Source organism: Nycticebus coucang, chromosome 4, assembly GCF_027406575.1.
Source record: "Nycticebus coucang isolate mNycCou1 chromosome 4, mNycCou1.pri, whole genome shotgun sequence".
NCBI classification, from domain to species: domain Eukaryota; kingdom Metazoa; phylum Chordata; class Mammalia; order Primates; family Lorisidae; genus Nycticebus; species Nycticebus coucang.
Window position 1 is genome coordinate 103,520,334 of NC_069783.1, and position 26,432 is coordinate 103,546,765.

Below are 26,432 nucleotides of genomic sequence, written 5' to 3' on the forward strand. Positions count from 1 at the left end.
GGGGAAGGCTTTAGATTATGAATTCAAGTTCCTCTGTAGTTATAGGGCTTTTCTAGTTAAGTAATTTATATTAGTGATTTGGGGATGACAGTTCTTTACTTTCAGTGCTTGCAAAAGTGTTGTGCCAATTCTGTCTAGGCTCCATGGTGTCTGAAAAGAGATGGACTGTCATTTGAATTATGTGCCCCATCTATGTAAAGTATTATTTAACTCTTGCCATTTTCTATTCATATATATTTTTTCATCTTTGGTTTTCATAAGTTTTACAGTATAGGTAATTTTTGTTGACCCTTTTTATTTATTCATTTATTTTTTTTTAAAGGAATGTAAAACTATTGACCACTGTTCACTATTATTTACAATAAAAGTAAATAATATACAATTAGATAACATTCTGATTATTATGACTTTTTTTATGGCTTCTGCTCAACCAGTAACCCAAATACTGAAAAGTTTGAGTCTACATGTAAGGAATGAGTTGCGGTAAGGAAAAAACATGCACATCAATAGTTTTAGATTACAGAGTTTGTTTACACATTTATGTAAAAAGGTATGAAACTGCCAACATGGTTTAACCATCTGATTAGGTTTCTGTAAGCCAAGCGTAGGAATGGATTACCACAAGGATCTTTAATGACCATTTAACTAAGTTTTATTCGTTTACCTCATTAGAACACACCAAGATTTGTCTAGTTTCCTCATGTGAGTGGGTAGGTTATTGGTTATGATAAAGCTTTTCCTTTTAGAAATTTTGTAAACACAGTTTTGCATTTATATGACTGTACATACAGATTCTGACATGGCTGTTTTTAAATTATCCATTTAAATTGTCGAATTAAGAATCAACTATTTAATTTGAAACATTATGGCTTCAGGAAAATTTTCTATTATTACATTGCTCAGAATGATGGTATTGTAGACACCTGGGCTTATCTGTGATTTTTGTTTTGGTGAATGTTTAAAAACAAAGAAAATCATTTACATATGAATGTCGCATATACACATACAGAAACAAATTAAAACAAACAAACAAACAAAAAAAAACCCAGAATGGTCCTTAGGCAAAGAGTTAAACACAAGTTCTTACTGAATAATGGCTATGGAAATTTCCCTTAGTATTTAGAAAAGCTGTTTTCTAATGCAGAGGAAATAATTTACCGTGGTATCAAGTGTTTTTTTTTTTTTTTTTTTTTTTCTGATAAAGGAAGCAACTAGAGAAAGCTTTCATTTGTTCAAAGTAACCAGTGCTATTGATGCAAGCCCCCCCAACAACTCTCCCAGTACTACTTTCAAAATGAACATATCAAACTTGATTTGTTAGAATGTAGTTGTTTCTTCACACTCTCAAGACCCAGATTTTATATATATATAAAGATATATATGTAAAGCAATGCAAACAATTATTGAGCTTCATCTTCTGGACAAGAATGCCAAGTTAGTCTCTCTTCATAAAAAGCAATAACAATTTGAGGACAACACCTCTTTTGCCAACACCAAATCTGCCTCATCTGAATCTTTCCACTTCATAAGAAATATTAATTCTCCACTGCTGTCTGTGGCACCAATTATTCCTTCAGGATCAAGATCTCTGGCAAAGCCTCTTGGTTTGTCAGCAGCATCTCTTTTCTTCTTTGATTTGCTATCATCCGATTCACTGTCAGATAAAGATTTTTCTGTTTGTACCATCCTTTTCTTTACCAGCTTTTTGAGAATTAAGAAATGCTTCAATTAACTCTGGACAATCTAAATTTTCTTCAGGTTTCCAAGTATTATCAGCATCTGTAAATCCCTTCCACTTCAGGAAATACTCCACCTTCCCATTTACTACTCGTCGATCCAGAACTTTTTCCACCACAGATTCTTCAGGCTCTGCCTCTTCAACCTTTTTACTCTTTCCATTCTGCTTCTTTCCCATTTTTTGCAATGTAGTTTTATTGGAGCCATTTTTTATTGCAGACTTGAAGAGCTATTATTTACCGGCTCCAAGCTGCTCCGGGTCGTGAGTCTGCCCATTTATTTTAATTTAGGATTAACATAAGGGTACATACAATTAGGTTACATTGTTTGCATTTGTTAGGTAAAGTCCAAGTTGTATTTGGGTCCTTAGATGTGCAAAATTATTTCATTTGGATGTGGTCCAAGTTACCTATTTTTCTCTTTTTAAAATTATATTTTTAAATTTCAGCTTAATATAAGGGTACAAATCATTAGGTTACATTGTTTGTGTTTGTTAGGTAAAGTTCAAGTTGTAATTCAGCCCTTCCCTCAGGCGGTGTGCCATGTGCTCCTACATTGTGCCCATTAGGTGAGAATTTACCAGACACCCGCCCTTCTCCCCCCACTTGAATTTAATTGTGTTTTTCTTTCATGTGGGTATGTAATTATTCATCTACTGGTTTCATATTACTATTGAGTACGTTGGATACTTGTTTTTCCATTCTTGTGATACTTTATTTAGAAAGATGTCCTCCAGATCCACCCAGGTAAATGCAAAAGATGTAACATCTCTTGGCTTGGTGCATAAAACTCAATGATTAAGGTGTCAGCCACATATACCAGGACTGGTGGGTTCGAACCCAGCCCTGGTCCACCAAACAACAATGACAACTACAACAAAAAATAACTGGGAGTTGTGGCGGGTGCCTGTAGTCCCAGCTACTTTGGAGGCTGAGGCAAGAGAATCATTTGAGCCGAAGAGTTTGCAGTTGCTGTGAGCTATGATGCCACGGCACTCTACCAAGGGCAACACAGTGAGACTCTGTCTCAAAAAAAAAAAAAATGTAATGTCTGCATCTTTCTTTGTGGCTGAATAGTATTCTGTGGTATACACATACCACAGTTTTTTTATCCATTCATAACTTGGTGGGCACTTGCATTGTTTCCCCATCTTGGCAATTATGAATTGAAATGCAATAAACATTCTAGTATGAATGTTCTTATGGTAAAAGGATTTCTTTTTCTTCTGGGTAGATAGCTAGTAATGTGATTGTGGAATAAAATGGAAGATCTGCTTTTAGCTCTTTAAGAATTCTTCATATTTCTTTCCAAAAAAGGTATATTACTTTGCAATCCCACCAACAATGTATAAGTGTTCCCTTCTTTCCTTACCTATGCCAGTATCACAGTTGTAGGACTTTGTGATGTCCTCCCTGGGCTTAGAGAGTTATCTCAGAGTGGGTTTTTATTTTATTTTTTACTTATTTTTTATTTTTTAATTTTATTTCAGATTAGTATCAGGGTACAAATGATTAGATCACATTGTTTGGGTTCTTAGGTAAAGTCCAAGTTGTAGTTGAGCCCCTCATCCAGAGGGTGTGCTATATATACTTTCATTATGCCTATTAGGTGAGAGCCTACCAGTCCCCCTCCCTCCTTACACATATTTGAATTTAATTGTGTTTTTCTCTTGTGTGGGCATATAGTTGTTTACCTATTGGTTTCATGTTAGTATTGAGTACTTGCTTTTGCATTCTTGCGGTACTTTACTAAGAAGAGTGTTCAACACCTCTATCCAGGTTAATACAAAAAATATAAAGTCTCCATCTTTTATACCTGAATTGTATTCCATGGTATAAATAGTCTATTAGTTCATTCATAGGTTGATGGGCACTTGGGTTGATTTCACATCTTGCTAATTGTGAATTGAGCTGCAATAAGCAATCTAATGCAAATGTCTTTATGGTAAAGTGATTTTTTTTCTTCTGGGTAGATACCTAGTAAGGAGATTGTGGTGTCAAATGGAAGTACTTTAAACTCTTCGAGGATTCTCCATATTTCTTTCCCAAAGTTTGCAATCCCGTCAGCAGTTGTAAAAGTGTTCTCTTCTCTCCACATCCCTGCCAGCTTCTGCAGCTTTAGGACTTTGTGATGTCAGCTGTTCTCACTGGGGTTAGATGATATCTCAGAGTGGTTTTGATTTCCATATCTCTGATGATTAGGGACAATGAGCATTTTTTCATGTGTTTGTTGGCTGTTTGTCTGTCTTCAAGGAAGCTTCTATTTATGTCTCTTGTCCAGTGATAAAGAGGATTGTTTCCCTTTTTCTTGTTGGTTAGTTTGAGTTCTCTGTAGATTCTAGTTATTAATCCTTTGTCAGATTCATAACACAGAAATATCTTCTCCCTTTTTTTTTTTTTTTTTGAGACAGAGCCTCAAGCTGTCATCCTGGGTAGAGTGCCATGGCATCACAGCTCATAGCAACCTCCAACTCCTGGGCTTAAGCATTTCTCCTGCCTCCGTCTCCCAAGTAGCTGGAACTACAGGCGCCCGCCACAACACCTGGCTATTTTTTGGTTGTAGCCGTTGTTTTTTGGTGGGTCTGGGCTGGATTTGAACCCGCCAGCTCAGGTGTATGTGGCTGGCGCCTTGGCTGCTTGAGCCACAGGCACCAAGCCTCTTCTCCCATTCTTTTTGTCTATTTATTTTACTTATGGTGTCCTGAGATGTGCAGAAGCTTTTTTGCTTGATCAGGTCCCATTTATTTATTTTTGTTGTTGCTTTGATTGCCAATGAGGTCTTCATAAAATCTTTCTCCTGAAAAACTAAAGATTTTTTCCCACCATTTCTTCTAGAGTTTTTATTGTTTTATGTCTTAGATTTAAATCTTTTATACAGTGAGAGTCAATTTTTGTAAGTGGTAAGAGATGATATGGATCCAGTTTCAGTCTCTTACACATAGGTACCAGTTATACATTTCTTAAATAGGGATTCTTTTCCCCCATGCATGCTTTTGTTTGGTTTATTAAAGATCAGATGATGATATGAGACAGGTTTCATGTCTAGGTTTTTTATTCTTTTCCATGGATCTATGCATCTACTATTGTGGTAATACTATGTTATTTTTCATCGCTTTAGACTTGTAGTATAACCTGAAATCTGATAAATTGATGATTCCAGATTTGTTTTTATTTATTTATTTATTTATTTATTTATTTTGTAGAGACAGAGTCTCACTTTATGGCCTTGGGTAGAGTGCCATGGCATCACACAGCTCACAGCAACCTCCAAGATTTGTTTTTATTTTTAAGAATTGCATTGGCTATTTGGTTTTTTTTCTGATTCCATATGAAACAAAGTACTATTTTTTTCAAGTTCTTCAAAGTGTGATTTTGGTATCTTACTGGGGATTGCATTAAATCTATAGTGTAATGGGTAGTATAGACATTTTAACAGTGTTTATTATACTTAGCTATGAGTATCGTATGTTCTTCATTTGTTAACCTCTTCTGCTATTTCTTTTCTCAGGGTTCCATAGTTTTCTTTTAGAGATCCTTCATCTTCTTTGTTAGGTATATTCCCAGATATTTCTTTCTTTCTTTGTTTGTTTTGTTTTGTTTTGTTTAGTTTTTTGAAGCTACTGTGAAGTATATTGTGTCTTTGATTTGATTCTCACCTTGACTGTTATTGGCATATGTGAAGGCTACTGATTTGTGTACATTGATTTTATATCCAGAGATGTTACTGTATTTCTTGATTACTTCCAGAAGTCTCATGATTGAATCCCTGTGGTTTTTTTATGTATAAGATCATATGATCAATAAACTGGGAAAATTTGACCTCCCTTGTCTCCGTTTGGACACCCTTGATATTCTTCTCTTGCCTGATTGCATTGGTGAGAATTTCCAGCACTGCGTTAGAGTAGTAGTGGAGATAGTGGACATCCTTGTCTGGTTCCAGTTCTCAGTGGAAATGCTTTCAGTTTTACTCCCTTCATTATGATGTTGACTGTAGGTTTGTTGTAGATGGCTTTTATCAGTTTAAGAAATGTTCCATCTGTGTCTAGTAAGGGTTTTAGTCAGAACTCTTTGGTCAAATGCTTTTTCTGCATTTATTGAGAGGATTATATAGTCTTTGTTTTAGCTTCTGTTTATGTGATGAATTATGTTTATAGATTTGTGTATGTTGAACCAACCTTGCATCCCTAGCATAAAGCCCATTTGATCATGATTTATAATTTTTTAATTTGTAGCTGTATTTTATTTGCTAGGATTTTATTGAGTGATGTTGCATTGATATTCATTAGTGAAATTGGTCTGTAGTTTTCCTGTTTTGTTGAGTTCTTTCCTGGCTCTGGTATCAGGGTGATATTTGCTTCATAGAATGTTTTTGGGAGGGTTCTTTCTTTCTTGGTGTTTTGGAATAGGTTCTGCAAGATAAATATAAGCTCCTCTTTGAAGGTTTGGTAGAATTCTGGTATAAAACAGTCTGGTCCAAGACTTTATTTGTTGAAAGTTTTTTTTATTATTGTTGTAATTTTGGTGTTTGATATTTATCTGATCAGAAGATCTCTTTCTTTATGGTTAAGGCTAGAGAGGTAGTACATTCCTTGATACTGGTCCATTTCCTCCACATTTTTAATTTTCTGGGCATAGATTTTTTTTGTAGATATCATAGATGATCTTTTGCATGTCTGTGGTATCTGTTATTTTTTCTTTTTTGTTTTTGATTGAGGTTATTAGAGATCTTACCTTTTTGTTTCTACTGAATCTGGCCAGAGGTTTATTGATTTTATTGATCTTCTCAAAGAGCCACATTTTTGTTTCACTAACCTTCTGAATGGTTCTTTTCTTATTGATTTCTTTTAATTTTAATCTAAATTTGGTTATTTCTTTTCTTCTGCTACATTTGGGATTGGATTGCTCTTTCTTTTCCATTTCCTTGAGATGACTTACTAGGTTGTTGATATCTACTATTTCTGTTTTTTTGATGTGGACGTCTAATGTGATAAATTTCCCACCTAGTGACAGCTTTTAGAGTATCCTACAGGTTGTTCACGAAATCTAATGATTTTCTTCATTATTTCCTTGATCAAGCTGTTGTTCAGCATAAGGTTGTTTAGTTTCCGTGAATTTGTGTAGAGACGAAGGTTTTTCTTGGAGTTGAGTTATACCCTTGTTCCATTGTGGGCTAAGGTATAATTCCTATTCTTTTAAATTTTTTGAGGTTCAATTTGTATCCTTGGCTGTGATCAAGTTGGAGAATGATATGTGAGCTAACAAGAAGAATGTACACTCAACAGTTTGGGGGTGGTATGTTCTGTATATGTCTTTTAAACCCAGTTGTTCTAGTTTCATGTCTCAGTCCTTTGTTTCTTTGTCTATTCTTTTCTGTTTAGAGGATCTGTTCAGTTCTGTCAGTTGGGTGTTGAAGTACCTGGCTATTATGGTGTTGTAGGATATCATACTGTTCACACTAGCTAGTGTTTGTTTATAAATCTGGGAGCATTTAAGTTGGGTGCATATATATTTAAGATTTAAATGTCTTCTTGTTATTGTTTCCTTGACCAGCATTTAGTGTCCATCTTTGTCTTTCTTTCCTTTTGGTTATTGGTTACTTTTGTTGCTTTAAATCCAGTTGTATCTGGAAATAAGATTGCAACTCCTGTTTTCTTCTGATTTCCATTTGCCTGAAATGTTGTTTTCCAGCCCTTCACCTGAGTCTTGTTTTATCTTTAAAGGTTATATATGTTTCCTGAAGACAGTATCCAGTTGGCTTATAGTTTTTATCTAGTCAGCCAGCATCTTTAGTAGGGAATTCAAGCCATTCACACTTATTGAGATAATTGATAAATGTGGTGTTCTGTTCATCTTCTTTTGTGGAGGTCTCGCCTAGTTTTATCATTTGGGCCATTGTGGAAGCTAGACTTTGGCCTTTAGTTTTTGGGGTGTTTTTCCTTTACTGATGGTCCATTATGATGGGCTGTGTGTGATATGGTAGTATGGTTCTGAGTACTTCCTGCAGAGCTGATATTGTAGTGGCAAATTTCCTCAATGTTTGCTTTTTGGTAAAAGATTTGATTTCTCCCTTTAATATGAAACGTAGTTTAACAGGATACAGAATCCTAGACTGGTAGTTGTTTTGTTTAAATATATTGAAAGTGTGAGCTCAGTCTCTTCTGGCTTATAAAGTTTCACCCAAGAAGTTCACTTCTCTCTGATAGATTTGCCCCTGTAGGTCAGTAGTGCTTACTCTTGGCTGCTTGTGGAATTGTCGCTTTCATTTTGGCATGGCCAGATTCATTACAATGTGTCTGGGAGATGCTCTACTTGAATTGAGATGAACCAGGATTCAATGTTCATCTAAAAGGAGTGCATCTAATTCTTTGGTGTCTGGTGATGCTTGAGAAGTTTTCAATTATGATATCCTCCAGCAGGGCTGCCATACCTTGGGGTCGAACTTCTTTTCCTTCAGAGATAACCTATCATTTGTATGTTTTTAAGCTTCATGAAGTCCCATAATTCTCTAAGAGATTGCTGTGCTTTTCTGTTTCGGTAAATAACTGAGTTAGCTTCAAGCTCTGAGATTCTTTCTTCTCCATTGTTTAATTTGTTATTGAAACTTTCTACTGCATTGTGAAACTCCCTGAATGACTTCTTCAATTCTTTAAGGTCCAATATATCCTTTCTAATTTCATTATCTTTCATTCACTCCTTGGGTCAATTTTTTGATTTCCTTTTGATTGTTTTCCATTTACCCTTCAATTCCCTTCATCATTTTTGCCATCCATACTCTAAATTCCCTTTCTGTTGTTTCCATAAATTTTTATACTTAGGAGCCTCTGGGGTGGTGCCTCATGATCCCTTCCATGGGATTGATCTGTTCTGGTTTTTCATGTTGCCAGAGTTTTTTTTTTTGTTGATTCCTCCTCCTGTGTGTTTTCTTCTTGTTTACGTCTTCTACTTATTTCTCTCACTCCTTCCTTCTCCTTAATTCTCCTTGTCTCTGTGTTTTGATGTTGAGGTGGCCAAGACCAGCTGATGAGGAGATATCTCTAGTCTGCCATCTGGGAACCCCTTCACCATGATAGGTCTTGATGTTCATCTCTTTAGATTTATCCCGTTTGGTGTTTTCTCAGTTTCTTCAATATCTGTACTTTTTTTTTTTTTTTTTCCAAATCTGGAATTTCTTAAAATATTTTTAAACCATTATTTCTTAAAGCATTTTTTTCCCCCTGATTTTTTTTTTTTCTGCTCCTTTAGGATTCTAATGGCATGACTTTTTGTCTTTTATTATAGTTTTTCAGGAAGTTACTTGAAGTTTCTGGTAGTGATGATTATTGTTGTTTTTCCAGTTTGTTTTCAGTTGTTCAGGTTGAGTATTTTCTTCTGTTTTATTTTCCAAGTAAATGATTCTTTCCTCTTTCCTCTCCATTCTTTATTGAGTTTTTTTTAAAAAATAGGTTGTTTTATTTCTACTTCTAAAATACCCATTCGGTTCTTCTGTATGTTCTTATATGTTCTTGGTAGGGCTTTCTTTTCTTTGAGGAGATTTTACATGTGTTTGCAATAGCTCATTTTATCATGACTGCTTTGAAATCTTTGTCAATAAATTCTAACTTTCTGTTATATTGACATTGGCAGTAATTGTCTTCATTCAGTTTGAGATCTTTTCATTTCTTCGTATGATGAGTGATTTTAAATTGAAAAATAGACATTTGAGTCTATATTGTTTTTAGTAAAGATTGCTATGTACTTAGGTAACATTTCATCTATAATTAAAAGTTCTATTTTTGTGATTTTTCTCTTTCTCCTTTAATGAAAGAGAAATAGTACCACACGTATGTTTTTAAGATTATTTTTTCATTATAAAAGTAGTATAAAACATTTGAGGTAATAAAAAAGCAAAAAAGTAAAATTGCCTTTATCCTATCATTTTAACATGCTATAAATAGAAATTTGCAGTATTTTTACTTTTATTATTTTTACACAGAAGTTTTAAAACACATGACTATTATTTTAAAAATCCTATTCTCTATATGTTTTGTTTTCTAAAAAATGGAAAAATGAAAATCCTATTCTCTATATGTTTTGTTTCCATTGAGTTGCAAACCATCTGGTCACAAATTCCCATGCTATTAAACTCAGTGACAGGACGTTAGAGAATTTGGTCATAATAAAGGAAATTTTAAGTTATTTCTAAGTCTGTTTTAAGCATACTTATCTTTAACACTTTGAAATGATTTCCTTTCTTATGATTCTTAATGGATATATGGAATGTCATTATGTCATTTTAAGGGTAGTTCTGGGCTATTATTTTTGTTTTGCCCATTTTTCTTGTTTTAGTTTACTCTCTCAGAGTATTATCCCTGATTCTAGCCCTGTGTATTTTATTCTTCTAATATTATTAACAGTTTTTAGTCACTGTGACATTTATGGTCAGAGTGAGGCTGAAGGCAGTGAGGCATCTAGGTGGTCATTCCATAAGCAGACACATTGAAGGTGTAGCTGGTAAGCCTAGTGATAGTGGAGAAATGAGGAACTGAGAGTATAGGTAGTTCATATCTGTTCTGGTCATATTTCTCTGTGACAGAAGTATAGCATGGTCTTATGTTCCTACATGTTTCAGAACAATGTAAAGTCACAGGTAAGTAATTTCTTAAAAGTTAATTATAAAATTGTCACTTTCCAACCTTGCATATTTTCAACTTTTTTTAAATTAGCAAAATTCACTTTTAGTTCATATCCTTGATCATAGTATTTAAAATAAATATTTTCTGAACATGAATAAATATACAAAGATTATATATATTTTTAACAGCATTCAACTATGACTTCAACATTGAGGAGATTGGGTGAAGACATATTTAAAGGAGTAGTAACTAAAGGAAATCAGGATAATTCTTTAGAGCATTCGGGGGAGAATAAACCAAAGACAGCTGCTTTCTTTAAGAGCTCTAATTTGCCACTGAGATTTTTATCAACCTTAATTGTTCTCAAAACAGTCACTCAAGGTAAGCTTCCAAGTATGCTTATGGTATAATTGTGATAAACAGGTAGGAGAGAATTCTGTATAATAAAGCAATTTTTTTATAATCAAATATATTCTACATTTTTGGAATAAGATTTTGAGTTTTTTCATGATGGCACATTACCAAAAAGCTACTTTTATTGGCTGAATTTGAGAAAATGGAGTCTTTAGTTGGATTGCTCCTCTCAGAAAGCCTTGTTGATTCTCTTAGGTCATGTTGCCATAGCACCCTTTACTACTATTGCTCTATTTTCCATGTAAGATTCAAATTGCTAGTTTGTTATTTTCCACTAGCGAGTGGCTTGGAAAACTATAGTCCCTGGGCAAAATCTGTCCCACTATTTATTTTCTAAATAATTTGTTATATATCTGTAACTCTCTTTGCCCTTCAGTGACAGAGTTGAGTAGTTGGCAGAGAGGCTGAACAGCCTCTAAAGTCTGTATTATTATTTGGACCTTTACAGGAAATGTTTGTCTGTCCCTGCCCTAGTTTGCAGGTTTACTGAGGAAAAAACATGTCTTGTTTCCCATTGTCCTCCTACACCTAGCCTGGTGCTTGGTATATAATAGTGAATAAGGAAATAAATGAATTAAAAATAATCTTTTAGTGAAAGTTGGCCAAACTTTATATGTAGCTATAATTAGTTATCTTTTTATATTATTAAATATGATACTTTTTGTTAATGTGAATTATGACAACATAGTCACTAAGTATATCATCTTTCTATTTCCTTCGTTAAATTATATCACTCAGACTGGCGGTTTTTTTTAAGTGTGTCATGACAGTAATTTAATCTGACTTCTTTCTCTGAAGCATGTTTTATTTAGTTATGCTTGATGTTATAGACTTGATGAAAAAAGCAGAAATCTGTATAACTTCATCCTCAGAGTTATTTTGCTTCCTTATGGTTATAGTTCTCAAAATTATAATGGACTAGGCAGTAAGTGTTCGAAAGCTCACTTAATGAGAAGAGGGCATTAGCTCAAAATAATGTTTATTACAGACTTATCTCAGAAACATAGGAAAAAATATACACATGTACACATACACACACAAATGAACAGATTTTAAGTGGAGCTTTAACTGACAGACCGTAGTCACACATTAAAAAATGTACTTATTCACCAGAGATCAAATAAGGTTAGTATCAGGAATTCAGAGCCACTCTAATATAAGAAAAATTATTAGTCATTAATCATTTGATTAAGAAAAATATGTAAAATTGTATGTCAACATATAACATTATTTGATAATATGTAATGCTCATTCCTGTGATAAAACTATAAAAAAGGGAGAAATGCAATAAGGGATGTTTATTTGAAAGGGGGAAATAAAACAGGAGAGAATTGTTGCTCCCTGGGGTACAGTACTGCCAACCAGTAATAAGCTTTCTCATAAGCAATGAGAAAACCAAGTATGAATATTGGAAAGGAGTAAAAATATTAATTCACGGATACTCTATATTAATTGAGGGCATTTAAAGAAATATAGTAAGATAAAGAAATGGATAAAAGTGGATGAATAAATAGGTTGATAAAGATTGTTGTTGAAGTTAAATGTCAGAAATAAAGGACTTTTATTCTTTTTACCTGCAAAGACCAAGTGTGTTAAAAATGATAAGATATCCTACATGGCTTAGTGTAATACCAGTTAAAATTCCAGTATAGATTGTGTAAATTGAGACAGTGATGTCACGTGACGTTTATATGGAAAAAATATTTACAATGAATATTGTGATAAAGTATGTAATAATGGTTTAATTATGAATATTATAATAATGATTTAAAACAAATAAAACAGCAACACTGGAGCAGAAGCTTGCATTAGCAGACTTTAAAACAACCATAAAATGTAATAATAAAAAAATGAATGATAGATTTAATACATCAAAACAGGACAGTGGAATTAGGAAGTCCAGAATTAGCTCAAAATAGTACTTCATATTATTTATTGAGTTAATGAATTTGATTTCTTTCCTTTAACAAGTAATTTTTTTTGAGAACATAGAATCATATCAAACATGATATGGATAACAGAATTAGTAGGTAAGGGCTTTAGAACAGTTATTATTACTATATTCTGTATATTCAAGAAGTAGAGGAAAGTATGAGCCTGGTAAGGAGACACATGGAAGATAAGGAAAAAGAAAAAGACATCAGTTACATTTCTAGAGATGAAAGACTCCAGGCCTGAGACTAAAAATGCAGTAGAGAGTATTAGATATTGCAGACAAAAGACCAGTAAACTAAAATACACAGCAATAGAAACTGTCCAAAATGAATTACCTAGAAGAAAAAAGTCTAAGAAAAACAAGACAGAACATCAGTGAGTTTTAGGACAAAATATATATATGTCCTTAGAGTCCATGAAGAGGGGAGACAAATAAGTACTTCAGAAATAATGGCCCCAAGTTTCCTAAATGTCATGAAAACTGTAAATAGAAATATAAGAAGCTTGTCCAGCTGAGCTCTTGGTCACTTCTATTCTTCTCTCTTCCTTGGTCTCCTCTAGACATCTGGGTATTACCTCTCTTTTCCATACCCTGCTGACCTCTGGCCAGTGGAATTCAAGAATGCTGCCTAAATTCAGCTCTCCTGTTCATCCCCTCTCTATGACCTTTCATTGCCCTCCTGACCACTCCCTTGACCACAGACAGGTCATAACATGTTTCCCTGGCTTCACTGCCTGCCCTGCTAATCTCCAGTTATACTTGCTGTCAGCAGTTCTCTCTGGTAAGGCTCTTTCTTGTCTGATAGATATTATGTGCTCCTCAACCTGGTGGCCTGAAAAAAGACCTGAGACTAATCACAATGGAACAAAGAAAATATATGAGTTCTTTACCTCACAGACCAACCATACCCAGCCTAGGCGCAGGGATCTCTTTTAAGCCCAAACCTGGTGGGTTTTAATATTATTCATATCCCACTTGGTGTCAAAGTATGAGCTGCTACTGTTGAGAGAAGCCCAGGGGGTGAAGGGTTCTGGAGAGAAGAGTACTTCCCAACAGCCCATCCTCCCTCCAGAGCTGCAGGCAGGTAGGATGCACATCCTGGAGCTGTGAGAGGTTGGATAGGACATGTGTGCAAGTGAGTACAGGTGTAAAGGAGCCTTGGTCCCAGTCATATCCAAGCACATGGCAGCACTTAGGAAGAAACATCAGAGCCAGATAGGCTTCAGAAGCTCTGTCAGGCCCTGTGATGGTACAGGAAGTAAGAATGAGACCTAGTAAAGGGAGTGTCCTCTGTCAGATTCAGCCCTTCTAGTTCATTGTTCCCTGAGAGATGAGTGTCTACCTGTTCACAGCCCTCCCTGGAGCTGATTGTTTAGGACCCTGAAGCAAGTTATGGAGGAATTGGGGCCTGATAAGAGGCCCAGCCATGAGTCCTGCTCTTAACAGTCTAATCAGCCTCTCAAGTATCTCAAGTGCGTACCACTCTCCAGGAAACTGCTAGGTGTTCAATAGCCTGATCTATATCCTCTGCAGCTTCCTCTGTTTCACTTCCAGGTCCATCCATATAGATCGAATTCCTTATTTTTAATATATTTTGTTTAGTTTCTTTAACATCTTAGGGATCTGTTATTTAACCATCTTATCAGTGAATATTCCAATTGTTTCCTATTTTTGTCACTATGAATAATAGTTTATGGTTTATCTTGCGATGCCCAGCTATTTTTCTTTGTTGTTGTTATTGTAGTTGTCAATTTTAAATTTTTATTTAGTTAAATAATATGTATTTGTTGTGATTTCTGAATTTCCTGTTTACAAACTATATTATAAATTTTCTTAAAGTGTTTTTTCTTATGTTTTACATTTGTCTTTAATTCAGCTGAAAATTTTAAAAATAAGTGTGATGAGAGAATTCTAACTCATCTAGTGTTTCCATATCAGAAATTTTTGATAACAATTCTTAGAGGTTTTCATGCATCTATATATTTTGTTTGTTTGCTTATTTGTTTTGAGACAGGGTCTTGCTTCTTGACTCTGCCTTTGCTAGAGTCATTATAGTTCACTGCAACCTTAAACTCCTGGACTTGAGCAATCCTTCTGTCTCAGCCTCTCAAGTATCTGGGACTACAGGTGCACACAATCCTGCCCAACTAATTTTTCTATTTTTTTGTAGAGATAGGTTTCATTCTTGCTTAGGCTGATCTTGGACTCCTAAAGTGTGCACTTTAAGTATGCCATTATACCTGGCCACATTTATAAATTTTTAAGACATTTGTATTAATTAATTTATTATTTTTGAGACAGCATCTCAAATTGTCGCCCTAAGTAGAGTGCTGTGGCGTCATAGCTCATAGCAACCTCAAACTCTTGGGCTTAAGTGATTCTCTTGCCTCAGCCTCCCAAGTAGCTAGGAGTACAGGCGCCTGCCATAAGTCCCAGCTATTTTTTGTTGTTGTTGTTTTAGCTGGCCTGGGCTGGGTTTGAATCCACCAACCTCGTTATTTGTGGCCGGTGCCCTACCCATTGAGCTACGGACACCATCTTAGAGCAAGACATTTATATTTTTAGAATCTTTTTAGAAATACTCAACTACTATGGCTCAGCTCCTATAGCTCAGGCAGCTAAGGCGCCAGACACATACACCAGAGTTGGTGGGTTTGAATCCAGTTCGAGCCTGCCAAACAACAATGATAACTGCCACCAAAAAATATCTGGGCATGTAGCTGGCACCTGTAGTCCCAGCTACTTGGGAGGCTGAGGCAAGAGAATCGCTTAAGCCCAGGAGTTGAAGGTTGCTGTGAGCTGTGATGCCACAGCACTCTACCCAGGGCGACAGCTCGAGTCTCTGTCTCAAAAAAAAAAAAAAAAACCTACACAAGTAATAAAAACATCTATTGTATCTATTTTAATAAAAGTGTTCAAAATACTTACACACTTCTCTTCTCCCTTCCCCTCCATAAAAATTTCTGTGTTTCTCTGCAGAGAGAATCTCTGGTAATATTTCGGTGTACTTTTTTCTAGACCTTTTCAAATTTTGTGTACATACAAATGAGTTTCTAGAAAACAGAGCATTACTTTGGGTTTATCTTCTTTTTAAAAAATTCCAATTATAACATACCATGCTGCTCTACAACTTACTGTTTTCATTCAGCAATCTGTTTATAATTTATTTGTATTGATATTGGGTGAATTCTAAGCTTTCTATGATAATTGGTAATAAAGGTTTTAAACAGAGTTCACTTAATGGCATATCTTGTCCATCCTCGAAACTTTTGACTATTTTATTTATTTTTCTTATGAAATTTTTCCAATTTCTAAGTAAATTAAATTTCTTTTCAGCCAGTGATTCCTCTTTATAAAACAATATAAGCATTTCTTTATCCTGTAGCCTTTTTGGACAAGTCTCCATGAGGAGATAGACAACTTCCAACAGGCTATAGTTAGACTTTTTATTATTGTCATTGCCTATTTCTGAAAAGTGCTTCGTTAGTTTATCATTTTAAAAGACATACATTGATTTTTCCTTTTATCTAAATACACAATTATGAATACATAATTGATATTTTTCCCTTTGAAAAATTCAGATGTTCATTCTCATTATGAAAATGGCTTTAAAACATTTTTATTAAACAGATAGTGAAGAAACTACTTAGAACTCATTTACAAATATGATTTAAAGCTATCTTAAAAATCACTTAGCAGAGTCCACAGGTATTAATATGCAAATGGGTAGCTGAAAGAAATCTTCTAGGTCTACTTTGGTATCAGATTAGCTTTAAGAGCTAATAAAAGGAATAAAAATTGAGAGGAATAAAAATTGAAAAAGTAGTTAAAACATTACCAGACTCTCAGAGTGAATATAATTAACTGGTTTGGTATCTTATTAAAAATCTAAAGAATACATTTTTTTAAATAGTAAAGTATATTTTAAAAGTTACAGGATTGCCTGTGTAGTATTCAGAAATTACCACCCTCCATAAAAACATCTCTTCCCAGTTTTGATTAATTAACAAAGTTCCTAAAGGGGTGAAGTGGTACACCAAAGTTGTAAAACCATCCCCAAATCGCCAGTTCTGACAAACACGTTACTAATTTTTGTTAAATTTATTTCTTTTTCTAACATTTTATTTCTTTTCTAAAAAGAATGTTGATGGCACAATATCAATAGCTGTTAAATTTATAGCATGGATGTTTTTCACACCATTTTCTCTATATTTTTTGTGTTTGAAAAGTTCAGAATTAGTCTTTTAAAACTGGAGATGTTTAAAAATCTGTGCCAGCTTCCGTGGGAAATAAGAGTGAGAACCCAGAGAGGCCCCATATCCTTTGATAGCTACTTTAAAAATATGTCTGCTTGTTCGCATTATGCATCCTGGCAGTCCGTTTCATAGGAAAACATCTCTGTGGGCTAAATAATAGATGCGCCTAAGAAGAAAGGAGAGGTCATGGTGGTCTGTAGTTGAAAATGTTTGGGAAATTTTAGGATAAGTAAAATTTAATAATTTCATTACTTTAATGTCCTAATGGGTATTATAAATCTCTAAAACTTGAATATACTGTGTGCAGCATTTCCCAAACTTATTTAACTTTTAAACTCTCTGTGGAAGAATAGTCAGTATGCAGGACTGATTTTTTAAGGAAGACAATTCGAGGAGTCCTGTCTCACAGTTCATCGAGTGCCTTTGTAATACCTTTTGAAGATTCACGTTACCCCAAGGAATGCTTTTTCTATCCTCATGTTTGAGGGAGAAGAAATTAACATGATTAAAGAAGGTGAGTGCCTTCAAATTCACATCAGTATCAAATTCCAGAGCTGATAAGCTGATTCCTTTTTGATTTTGTGTTTTCTACCTGCCTTGTTAGGTGTACCAGGGAGGCTGGTTGAGTAGGCTGAAAGTTGGAAGGAAGCTGTTGGATCTCAGTTTGTATAATTTCGTGATGTTATGAAGAAAGCCTACTAAAAGAGCTAGTAAATACCACCAGGAAAATGAGAAAAATAAAATTTAGTTTACTGTCTTATGCACTGCAGTAAATTCTGGGAGAATTAAAAATTTAAACACAAGGAAACTCTTACATTATAATAGACTTAATATGTTTTCTGTTTATAAGAGAAATATCAATTACAAGATTAATACATTTAGTAGAAAAAATAAAGGAGAAAAATGTGCTAGATAATACTTATAATAAATATTAAGTGTTTGATCTATAGAGATAATACTTGATTATAGTGAATAGATTGTTCAATAAAAATCAGCATACATAATACTCCTTGGCGTGAATTTGGCCCTGTAATGCTGCCCTTCATATATTATCTCTGAGTTTTATTATCCCCCATCAATGACAAGGCTTACAAAGGTTAAATAAGTGTGCCAAAGTTATACAACCAGTATTTGACAGAATCTAATTTAACCCAGCTCTATCAATTTTTAATGTTCACTCTCTTGACCCTACTATGTAACGTGTGACTTCCTAAAAACATATTCTTTTCTGAGATAACCAACAAAGGAATAAACACTTAGCACTTCTTATGTTTTGGGCTAAGTGCTTTATGTATATTAAGTCATTAATTCCTACAACAAGGTTATGAGATATCAGTATTATTAGTATTTCAGTTTTTCTTTTTTCTTTTTTTTTTTTTTTTGTAGAGACAGAGTCTCACTGTACCACCTCGGGTAGAGTGCCGTGGCGTCACATGGCTCACAGCAACCTCTAACTCTTGGGCTTACGCGATTCTCTTGCCTCAGCGTCCCGAGCAGCTGGGACTACAGGCACCCGCCACAACGCCCGGCTATTTTTTTTGTTTGTTTTGTTGCAGTTTGGCCGGGGCTGGGTCCCAACCCGCCACCCTTGGCATATGGGGCCGGCGCCCTACTCACTGAGCCACAGGCGCCGCCCAGTATTTCAGTTTTTCAAATGAGGAGTTTGCAGCATAGAGAAGTAAAGCCTCCATACTTAATCACCTTATTATGCTGAATCTCTGAAATAAAATCTAAGTGTAAGATAGCCTTATCTATTACTCATAGAAGTAAAATAATCAAATATAATGCGCCACTGAGAGCCTACAGGCATAATTTTGGTTGTATTGCAAGTTATAATAATTTTGAAGGGCTTTCTGTTCATGGGCACCACCAAAAGACATCATAACCTTTCGTGGGGTTTACTGCCAGGAAATAATTTACAAGGGAAAAAGTTCAAAGGTATTAATGTGCAGTTTGTAATAATCATAAAGGATAAATAACTGATAAACCCGTGACTGGAATAGTAAAGGAAATGAATATTAACTGAGTTCTTGCTCTGTTGCTGACAATGTTCTTATCTTTGTACTTGGTCATTTCAAATTTTTTCTCCACAGTAACTTTATGAGGTAGATAGCATTGCCGTTTTCACAGAAGAGTGAAGTAAGGGCCAAACAAATATCACAGACTCAGATTTTTCTTGATCCCAAGTATTGGGCCCTTAACAACATCATCAGGAAGACAGTACCTATTATACAAAGGTTACTACGAAGGATTTCAAACAGATACAACGTTCCATTATTTCACTTCCAAGAAACATAGTCCACAGCGTCCTTTCTGATTCACCCGTGCAGGTTTCGCCTTGCCCTGCTCATCGTTGTCACTGGGAAGTTTCGTTTGTTTCCGTCTGCAGCACTCAGGCGGTGTCAGCTATGGAGCTGGAAAGAGACACTTTCACGTGATGATTTCTATGATTTTAAAAGTGGGTTAAAGGAGTTTCAAAGCCTTGAGTGTTTGCAGTGGGCTTTTGGGGACCTTACTCTTTCCCTGTGACAAGTTTTTGGTGGTTTTAAGAATTTAGAAGAAGCTGAACTTCACTGCAAGGTGAAGAGAGGAGAGGCCATGTGGCAATTGCAGTGCCTGAGGAAAACAACACTACTATGGAAAACATGGTTTGAGAAAACAGTCAAGTGACATTTAAGTGTATGGAAGCAGCACTACAGATTACATCACCAGCAGTGACTAAAATCCTGCACGGATATCTTCAAGTAGGAAGGTTTCATCCTGATGGTGCCTCACACTCTGACAGATGAACAAAAGTGCATCCGTGTTGAATGGTGTGAAGAAACACTGGTCAGATTTGATGGAGGTGAGTCTAGATGTCTGTCTGACATCATTACTGCTGATGAAACCTGGATTTACAGTTTGATCCAGAGAATAAGGGTCAGTCAACGTGTGAATAACTTTCCCGATGAAAATCCACCAAATCCACCAGTGAAGTTGCCCTGAAGTGTCAGAAAGAAAATGGCAACTTTATTCTCTAAAAGTGGTCAGTCATGTCACAACTGTTCCTCAGAGGAACAAAGGACTATTACTTCTCAGTGGTACACAACAATATGCCTACCAAAAATTTGGGGGAAGCTTTAAGAATGGTAGCCAAGGATGGGACTGTAAGAGACCATCTTGCCCCATGACCATGTGCCCCCCACACACACACACAGCCAACACCACCATTCAGTTCTCAGAGGTTAAACTTATGACTCATCCACCCTACAGTCCTGACCCAACACCATGGGATTATTTCCTGTTCCACACAGTGGAAAATTGAATGTATGGAAGATTCTCCAGCCCTGAAAAAGCTGTTGACAGCTACAAAAATGAGCTTACAGCACTTGAAGAAAATGAGAGGGAAGAGTGTTTTCAAGAATGGTTTACAAAAAATGGAAAAGTGCATAGAGTATTGTGGTCATTATTTTGAAAAAATATAGTAATCAAAATTATTTTATGTTTCTTAATTTTGATGTATCTCAAAGCTTTCTCAGTGTCCCTTACTGTCATTCACAATTGTAAGTACGGAGATGTAGGAGTTCATGTGAAAGTGTTATAATTAATTCTTCAATATGTACATACTAATCTTTAGGTTAAATTATATGTAATTATTAAAAGAGATCATGGGATTTTATTTGATAGAGTTACTTGGTTTAGGGATAGCTTTCTTCAGCAATACACTTATGTATATTTTTAATATGTGCTTTAGGACTAGTTCTGTCCTTTCCCACTTGGCACTTGGCCCCCACCTTATGCAGATTCGTGTGGTTTTTAATTATGTACTTAGACTTTAGGCTTAGAGAAATGTAGGGAATTATTGCCATGCTCAGAAACCAAGAAGCTTTGATTTGGTAGGAAGCCAGTATAATGCAGTAGTAAAGAACTTCAGCACTGTGGTCAAACAACTAAGGTTTGAAGTCTCAGCTTCACTACTCACTGTATGCCATTCAGAAGATCACTTTTCTGTTCACACTACAATTTTTTTTTTTTTTTTAAGATTAGGTAAGAGAATTAGCATGAAGGTTTAGCAAAAGAGTCTGGAATATAGTTCTTAATAAGCTAGCCATTATCATCATCATTAATTATTGTATTGGTTTTACTTAGAATTGAGATCCATTAGACGACATGAGTTATCTTTTGCTGCATAATAAGCCGAACACTTTATGACATAGAACAACTATCATTTTATTTACTAGCTCACTTCTCTGGCTTAGTAATTTTGGCTTAGCTCAGTTGAATGGTTTTGCTTGGCTAGGCTCTCTTGTTCTTTGTTGGCCTTTCTCGACAGGGCCTGTTTACAAGTGGCAGAAAAGTATCTAGCTGAAGAGTGGAAGATTCAAGGCCACTTGGGGCCCAAAGTCCTAACTCACACAACATCATTTCTGCTGTATTCTGATGGTTAAAGTCATGGTCAGCCAAGATTCAAAGGGTGGGCAGTAGAGTCCACCTTTTGAAAGGAGTTGCTGCAACGACTTTCTAATCTTTTGATCTAGCATATAGACTAAATAATGGAAAGCACTATTTAATACTTGTTAAGATCAACATGTTGACTTTTGATAAGGAATAGAAAGATTGTACTTGAATGTGAGAACATTGTTAAGACAATATAATGTATAAGAAAACCAACTTTGATATGATCTATAACTAAATTTTTAAAAATATTCTTTTTGAAGTTAAATTGGTCTTGTTTTTAGAAAATTTTCACATTTGCATTTTTATTAGGGAAATTAAAAGTGGGAATGTAATTCCGATTTATCTCAAAAATAAAGTCACTCATGAAGAAATAACCAAATATCATTTTTACTTCCCCCCAAATTAATAAAGGGCAATTTTCATGCCTACATACCTAAAAAGAATTGTATTCAATCTATTTTTTAAAATGCCGTGTAGCATTCAACTCATTTAATCTTGTCAGATGATATTCCTAAGACATGAAGTAATTTGTGTCAAGTACAGTAGGTGGTGCTGTGATAAAAATTCTGTGATAAAAATGCTGTAAAGAGTTGCATTCAGGAGTCGTCTATATTCTTCTACATGTGTTGCTATGGGAAAAAATATGTTTCTAAAGAAAACAAGTCTGAAGAGAATCTAGCTAATTTTCTTAACCTAATTAATATACATTTATTTGCAACGTTTTTTTAACTATGAAATTAAGTACAATAATGTTAGTGTTCATTCCTTGAACTAAACTCTACAAAAAATAAAAATGGAATATTCTATAAATTGATCCAGAGGTACATCTTAATTTCTCAGAATTCTCCCATGTGTATGTTAACTTCACAAGTTATTTTCAGCTTCTCATTCTTAATAACTAGGGTTTTAAATTGTTTATTGTTTCTATAAGCTCAAACAGCAAGAAAGAAGAGCAACCTGAGGCCAGAGGACAGTAAATTTTAATATAGTAATGTCATACTTTCAGTTATTCAAGGTGCTCTTAAGCCTTCTCCTTTAAACAGAAATCTCAGTAGAAAAATTAGTTTACAGTTGCTTGAAGAACATGAACAATTTTTTTATTCCTTCAGATAGTATTTTGAAAGTGTTTTAGAAAACTTGAATACTATACATTTAAAAGCACAATGTAAAATTGTAAGAGTAGTGACTTGGATTGTTTCATGTATTCAAGTATAATGATGCAATTATCTTAACATTTCATTTCTGGTTAAATTATTGCTTCCCGATCCAGACTTTACAGGCTTTAATCCTTGTTTAAAATCATTTAGCAAGTTTGTATAGAGTTATATTTTGAAATAGGTAAACATTTACAAAGCAACAACAATAAATATATGTAATCTCAGAAAGCTATTATAAAATAGAAATACTAATGCCGTTTAAATTTTTGGAAGTGTGTTGTAGTTATCACACAGGGCAAATAAACATTATTTGTGGCATTTACTATTAGTCATTGGTTTTCTTTCTTGGTATAACAAAGAAGCAGGGCTTATTTGTTATTTTAGTGTTAATATATGAAAATTCTAAGTGAAGTTTACCCTATCATACTGCCTCTTTTGGTTTCTAACAAATTAATTAGGATCTAAATTTAGCTTGTAATCTCTTATCTTTTAATTTTTGTTTTTCTGTTGAATGTGTTAAAGTGATAATACTCCTTTTTTACCTTCTGTTTATGATTCCCAGTCAGAGAATTAATAGGGTAGTTGATTTTACATATTGTTTTTCAGCTGATTACCTGGCTCAGGCATTTGATTCTCTTTGTGTGGATTTGAAGACAGATGAAGGAAAAATCTTGTTTTTGAAATATCACACTGTTCCAGTAATACTGAATCATCTAAGAATATCCAGTAAAGGACTCCTATCCAATGTCATTGATAGTTTGCTTCAGATGACAGTGGAATCTAGTAAGTTTTAAGTTTTATATATATACAGAAATGAAAATGGGATGTTTTTTCTATCCTCATTTGTCTATCCTCAATAGATACAGACACTATTGCATTTGTAATTTAAATGCTTAAAAATATTTTTGACAATTGTGTGAATCATTAATAACATCACTCCTTTGTTCAGGTTTTCACTATTTCCAGTAGTCATTTGTTATGTGTACACTGCAAATGTTACACATTTGAGCCTCTTTCTCTGTTCTCTTTCACCCCATTGTTCTGACAGATTTAATCGTATCTTCCCTGTTTGCTTAGAAGGAGTGAAGTCATCAAATATATCTCCACCTAAAGTGAGAATAATGAGACAACGTATTCCTGTTGTTGCCTCTTAAAACTGTGGGCAGGAGGGGGGACTTAGGCTATCTATGTGGCTACTCTGATTCCTATTTGTAATGTTTTATAGTTTGTAGTATTTTTTCTTTTAGGTTTTTATACTGGCATAACCAGTTATTTTAACTTAATGCTGTTGGTTTCTAATTGAGCACAGTTATGTACAAGGATGCTGAATATCAGTGCTTTGCTTTGCTTCCACTGACGTTGGTCTTTGAACCTCATACAACCCCCTTGACTTGTATCAAGTAGCCATTTTGCTTAAATAATTCTTTTTCCTTTGTGGTCTGGCTTCTTCACTTTTCCTTCTATGGCATGCCTGTAGTCACAGCTATTCAGAAGGCTGAGATGAGAGGATAGCTTGAGTCTAGGAGTCCAAGACTAGCCTGGGCAACACAATGAGACCCCATCTCAAGAAAAAACAAAAACTAAAAACTAGGCTAGGCACCGTGGCTCATGGCTGTAATCCTAGCACTCTGGGAGGCTGAAACAGGTGGATTGCTTGAGCTCAGAAGTTTGAGACCAACCTGAACAAGAGTGAAACCCCTCCCAACCCTCCCGCCCTCGTCTCTACTTAAGAAAAAAAAATGAAAATGAAAAACTGAGGCAAGAGGATCTCTTCAGCCCAAGAGTTTGAGGTTGCTGTGAGCCATGACACCAAGGCCCTCTACGAAGGGTGACAGAGTAAGACTCTCTCTCTCAAAAAAAAAAAAAAAAAACTAAAAATGAAAGGTTTATGCCCTCCAGGGATGGATGAAAACTGGAAGTGGAAAGCCATTGCTCTGCATAGTAGAGGACAACCTTTGCACTGGGTGCTGCCTGTGGGTGACCCCCTAATGGTTGGGTGCAAAGCATGGTTATGCTTATAAGGAAGCATTTGGTTGGTGTATGGTTTCATATCTTAAGTTCACGTCCCTGTGAAGGAGCCCTGATAGGAAGGCTGAGGCCTAGAAAAATCAGGTAATTTCTCCCGGGATTCCCATAGCTTGACCAAGGTAGAAGTGAGACTTTTTTTTTTTTTTTTATTGTTGGGAATTCATTGAAGGTACAATAAGCCTCAGGTTACACTGATTGCAATTGTTAGGTAAAGTCCCTCTTGCAGTCATGTCTTGCCCCCATAAAGTGTGACACACACCAAGGCCCCACCCCCCTCCCTCCGTCCCTCTTTCTGCTTTCTCCCCCACCATAACCTTAATTGTCATGACTTAAAGCCTCTGACTGCAGACCTAGGCTCATTCTGCCATAGCACTGCAATTGGGTTTCCCAGGGGTTTTTATTCTCCTGTCTCAAAATATCATTGGTTGCTGACTTATTTTATCAATATTTTTAGCCAGTTGTAACTGTTAGATATTGGACTTATACTTGAGTATCTGGCTACCTAAATTAGTAAGTCTTCAGGTCTTATATTTCAGCTTACTACTGTAAGGAGTAAAGCAAAAAAAGTGAAAAATTAGTGGATTTAGACACAGAGACCCAAGATGATTATTTAAGTAGCTAGATTTCCAACTTGTTTTATAGAAATTTTTTTTTTTCAGAAAATTTTTTTAATGAGGAAGAAACAAAAAATCTTATCAGATGTAAATATCTATTTATTAGAAAAAGCCTTACTGAATATATCTAACAGAGATGAGATATTTCTTCTTATAGTCAAAGGAAAAATTAATATAATTTTCACCTACTTGGGTGCTACCACAGATTCAAATTTGGAAAAATTATATTTGATTAGGAAGTCAACAGTCATTCATATTTGTTTACCTTTGTTCAAGTTATTCTTAAATCCAAGATTATGCTTTTCTTGTTTAAATCTAGTAAATAAAGCAAATTCTAATGCTGATAACCATAAAATCTATGTTGATTTTAGTGATAGGAAATTTTTAGAAGATCAGAAATGGGCAAATCTTTGATGATGTCTGACTGAAGTTTGTTTTCTTGATATATTTCCCATTTTTATTTCTTTAAATTTTTTAATTTTTATTTATTTATTTATTTTGAAACAGAATCTTACTGTGTCGCCCTTGGTAGAGTGCCGTGGCATCACATCTCACAGCAACCTCAAACTCTTGGGCTTAAGCAATTCCCTTGCCCCAGCCTCCCAGATAGCTGGGACTACAGGCTCCTGCCACAACGCCTGGCTATTTTGTTGTTGTTGTTTTGTTGTTGTAGTTGTCATTACTGTTTAGCAGGCCCAGGCTGTGTTTGAACCCGCTAGCCCCAGTGTATGTGACCAGTGCCCTAACCACTGAGCTATGGGTGCCGAGCCATATTTCCATTTTTAATGTAAGTCAGCCAACACAATGTTGAAAGTATAAACAAATGATAGATCAGATTATTTTACATTTTGTTTTGTTTTTTCTAGTTTTGAGATTGGAAATTAATTTCATCATATACTTAATTTCCTTGTATCATTAAGAAAGTAGAAAAACGTTGCAAAAGAAGTCTTATTAGAATTTACTTGCAGCTGGTTTATAGGACCTTAATAATGGGCATTAGTGGTCAGCCCTACTCAAGGTGCCGTGTTTCAAAGCATCACGTTTGGAGGGTTCTGCAGAGCCTGGAGCTTCCTTAGGAGCCTTCACAGGGTGGAGGAGATGTCAGTAGGCTAAGCTTAGAGTGCCTATGACAAGGAAGTCAGTACAGAAATTGAGTGTTTAGAAACTTGTGTAGTAATTTGACAGTAATATTATATCTATTAAATCTGACAAAGCTTGGGCCTTGTATTTATATTTTTCTGA

At 35.0% G+C, this 26,432-nt stretch overlaps 1 protein-coding gene and 1 pseudogene across 4 annotated transcripts in view; one reads left to right on the plus strand and one right to left on the minus strand.

The window, feature by feature from the left end:
- Positions 1-26,432, plus strand: part of CCDC138 (coiled-coil domain containing 138) — a 171,823-nt gene that overhangs the window by 113,016 nt on the left and 32,375 nt on the right. For 3 of the 4 annotated variants that reach the window (XM_053589055.1, XM_053589056.1, XM_053589057.1), the window contains 2 exons: positions 10,537-10,729; positions 23,155-23,331. The exons of the other annotated variant lie outside the window; for it this stretch is intronic. In XM_053589055.1, coding sequence (XP_053445030.1) covers positions 10,537-10,729; positions 23,155-23,331 — 370 coding nt within the window. The remainder of the gene's footprint in view (positions 1-10,536; positions 10,730-23,154; positions 23,332-26,432) is intronic. 4 annotated transcript variants of the gene reach the window in all.
- LOC128584152 (chromobox protein homolog 3-like) lies at positions 1,394-1,933 on the minus strand (annotated as a pseudogene).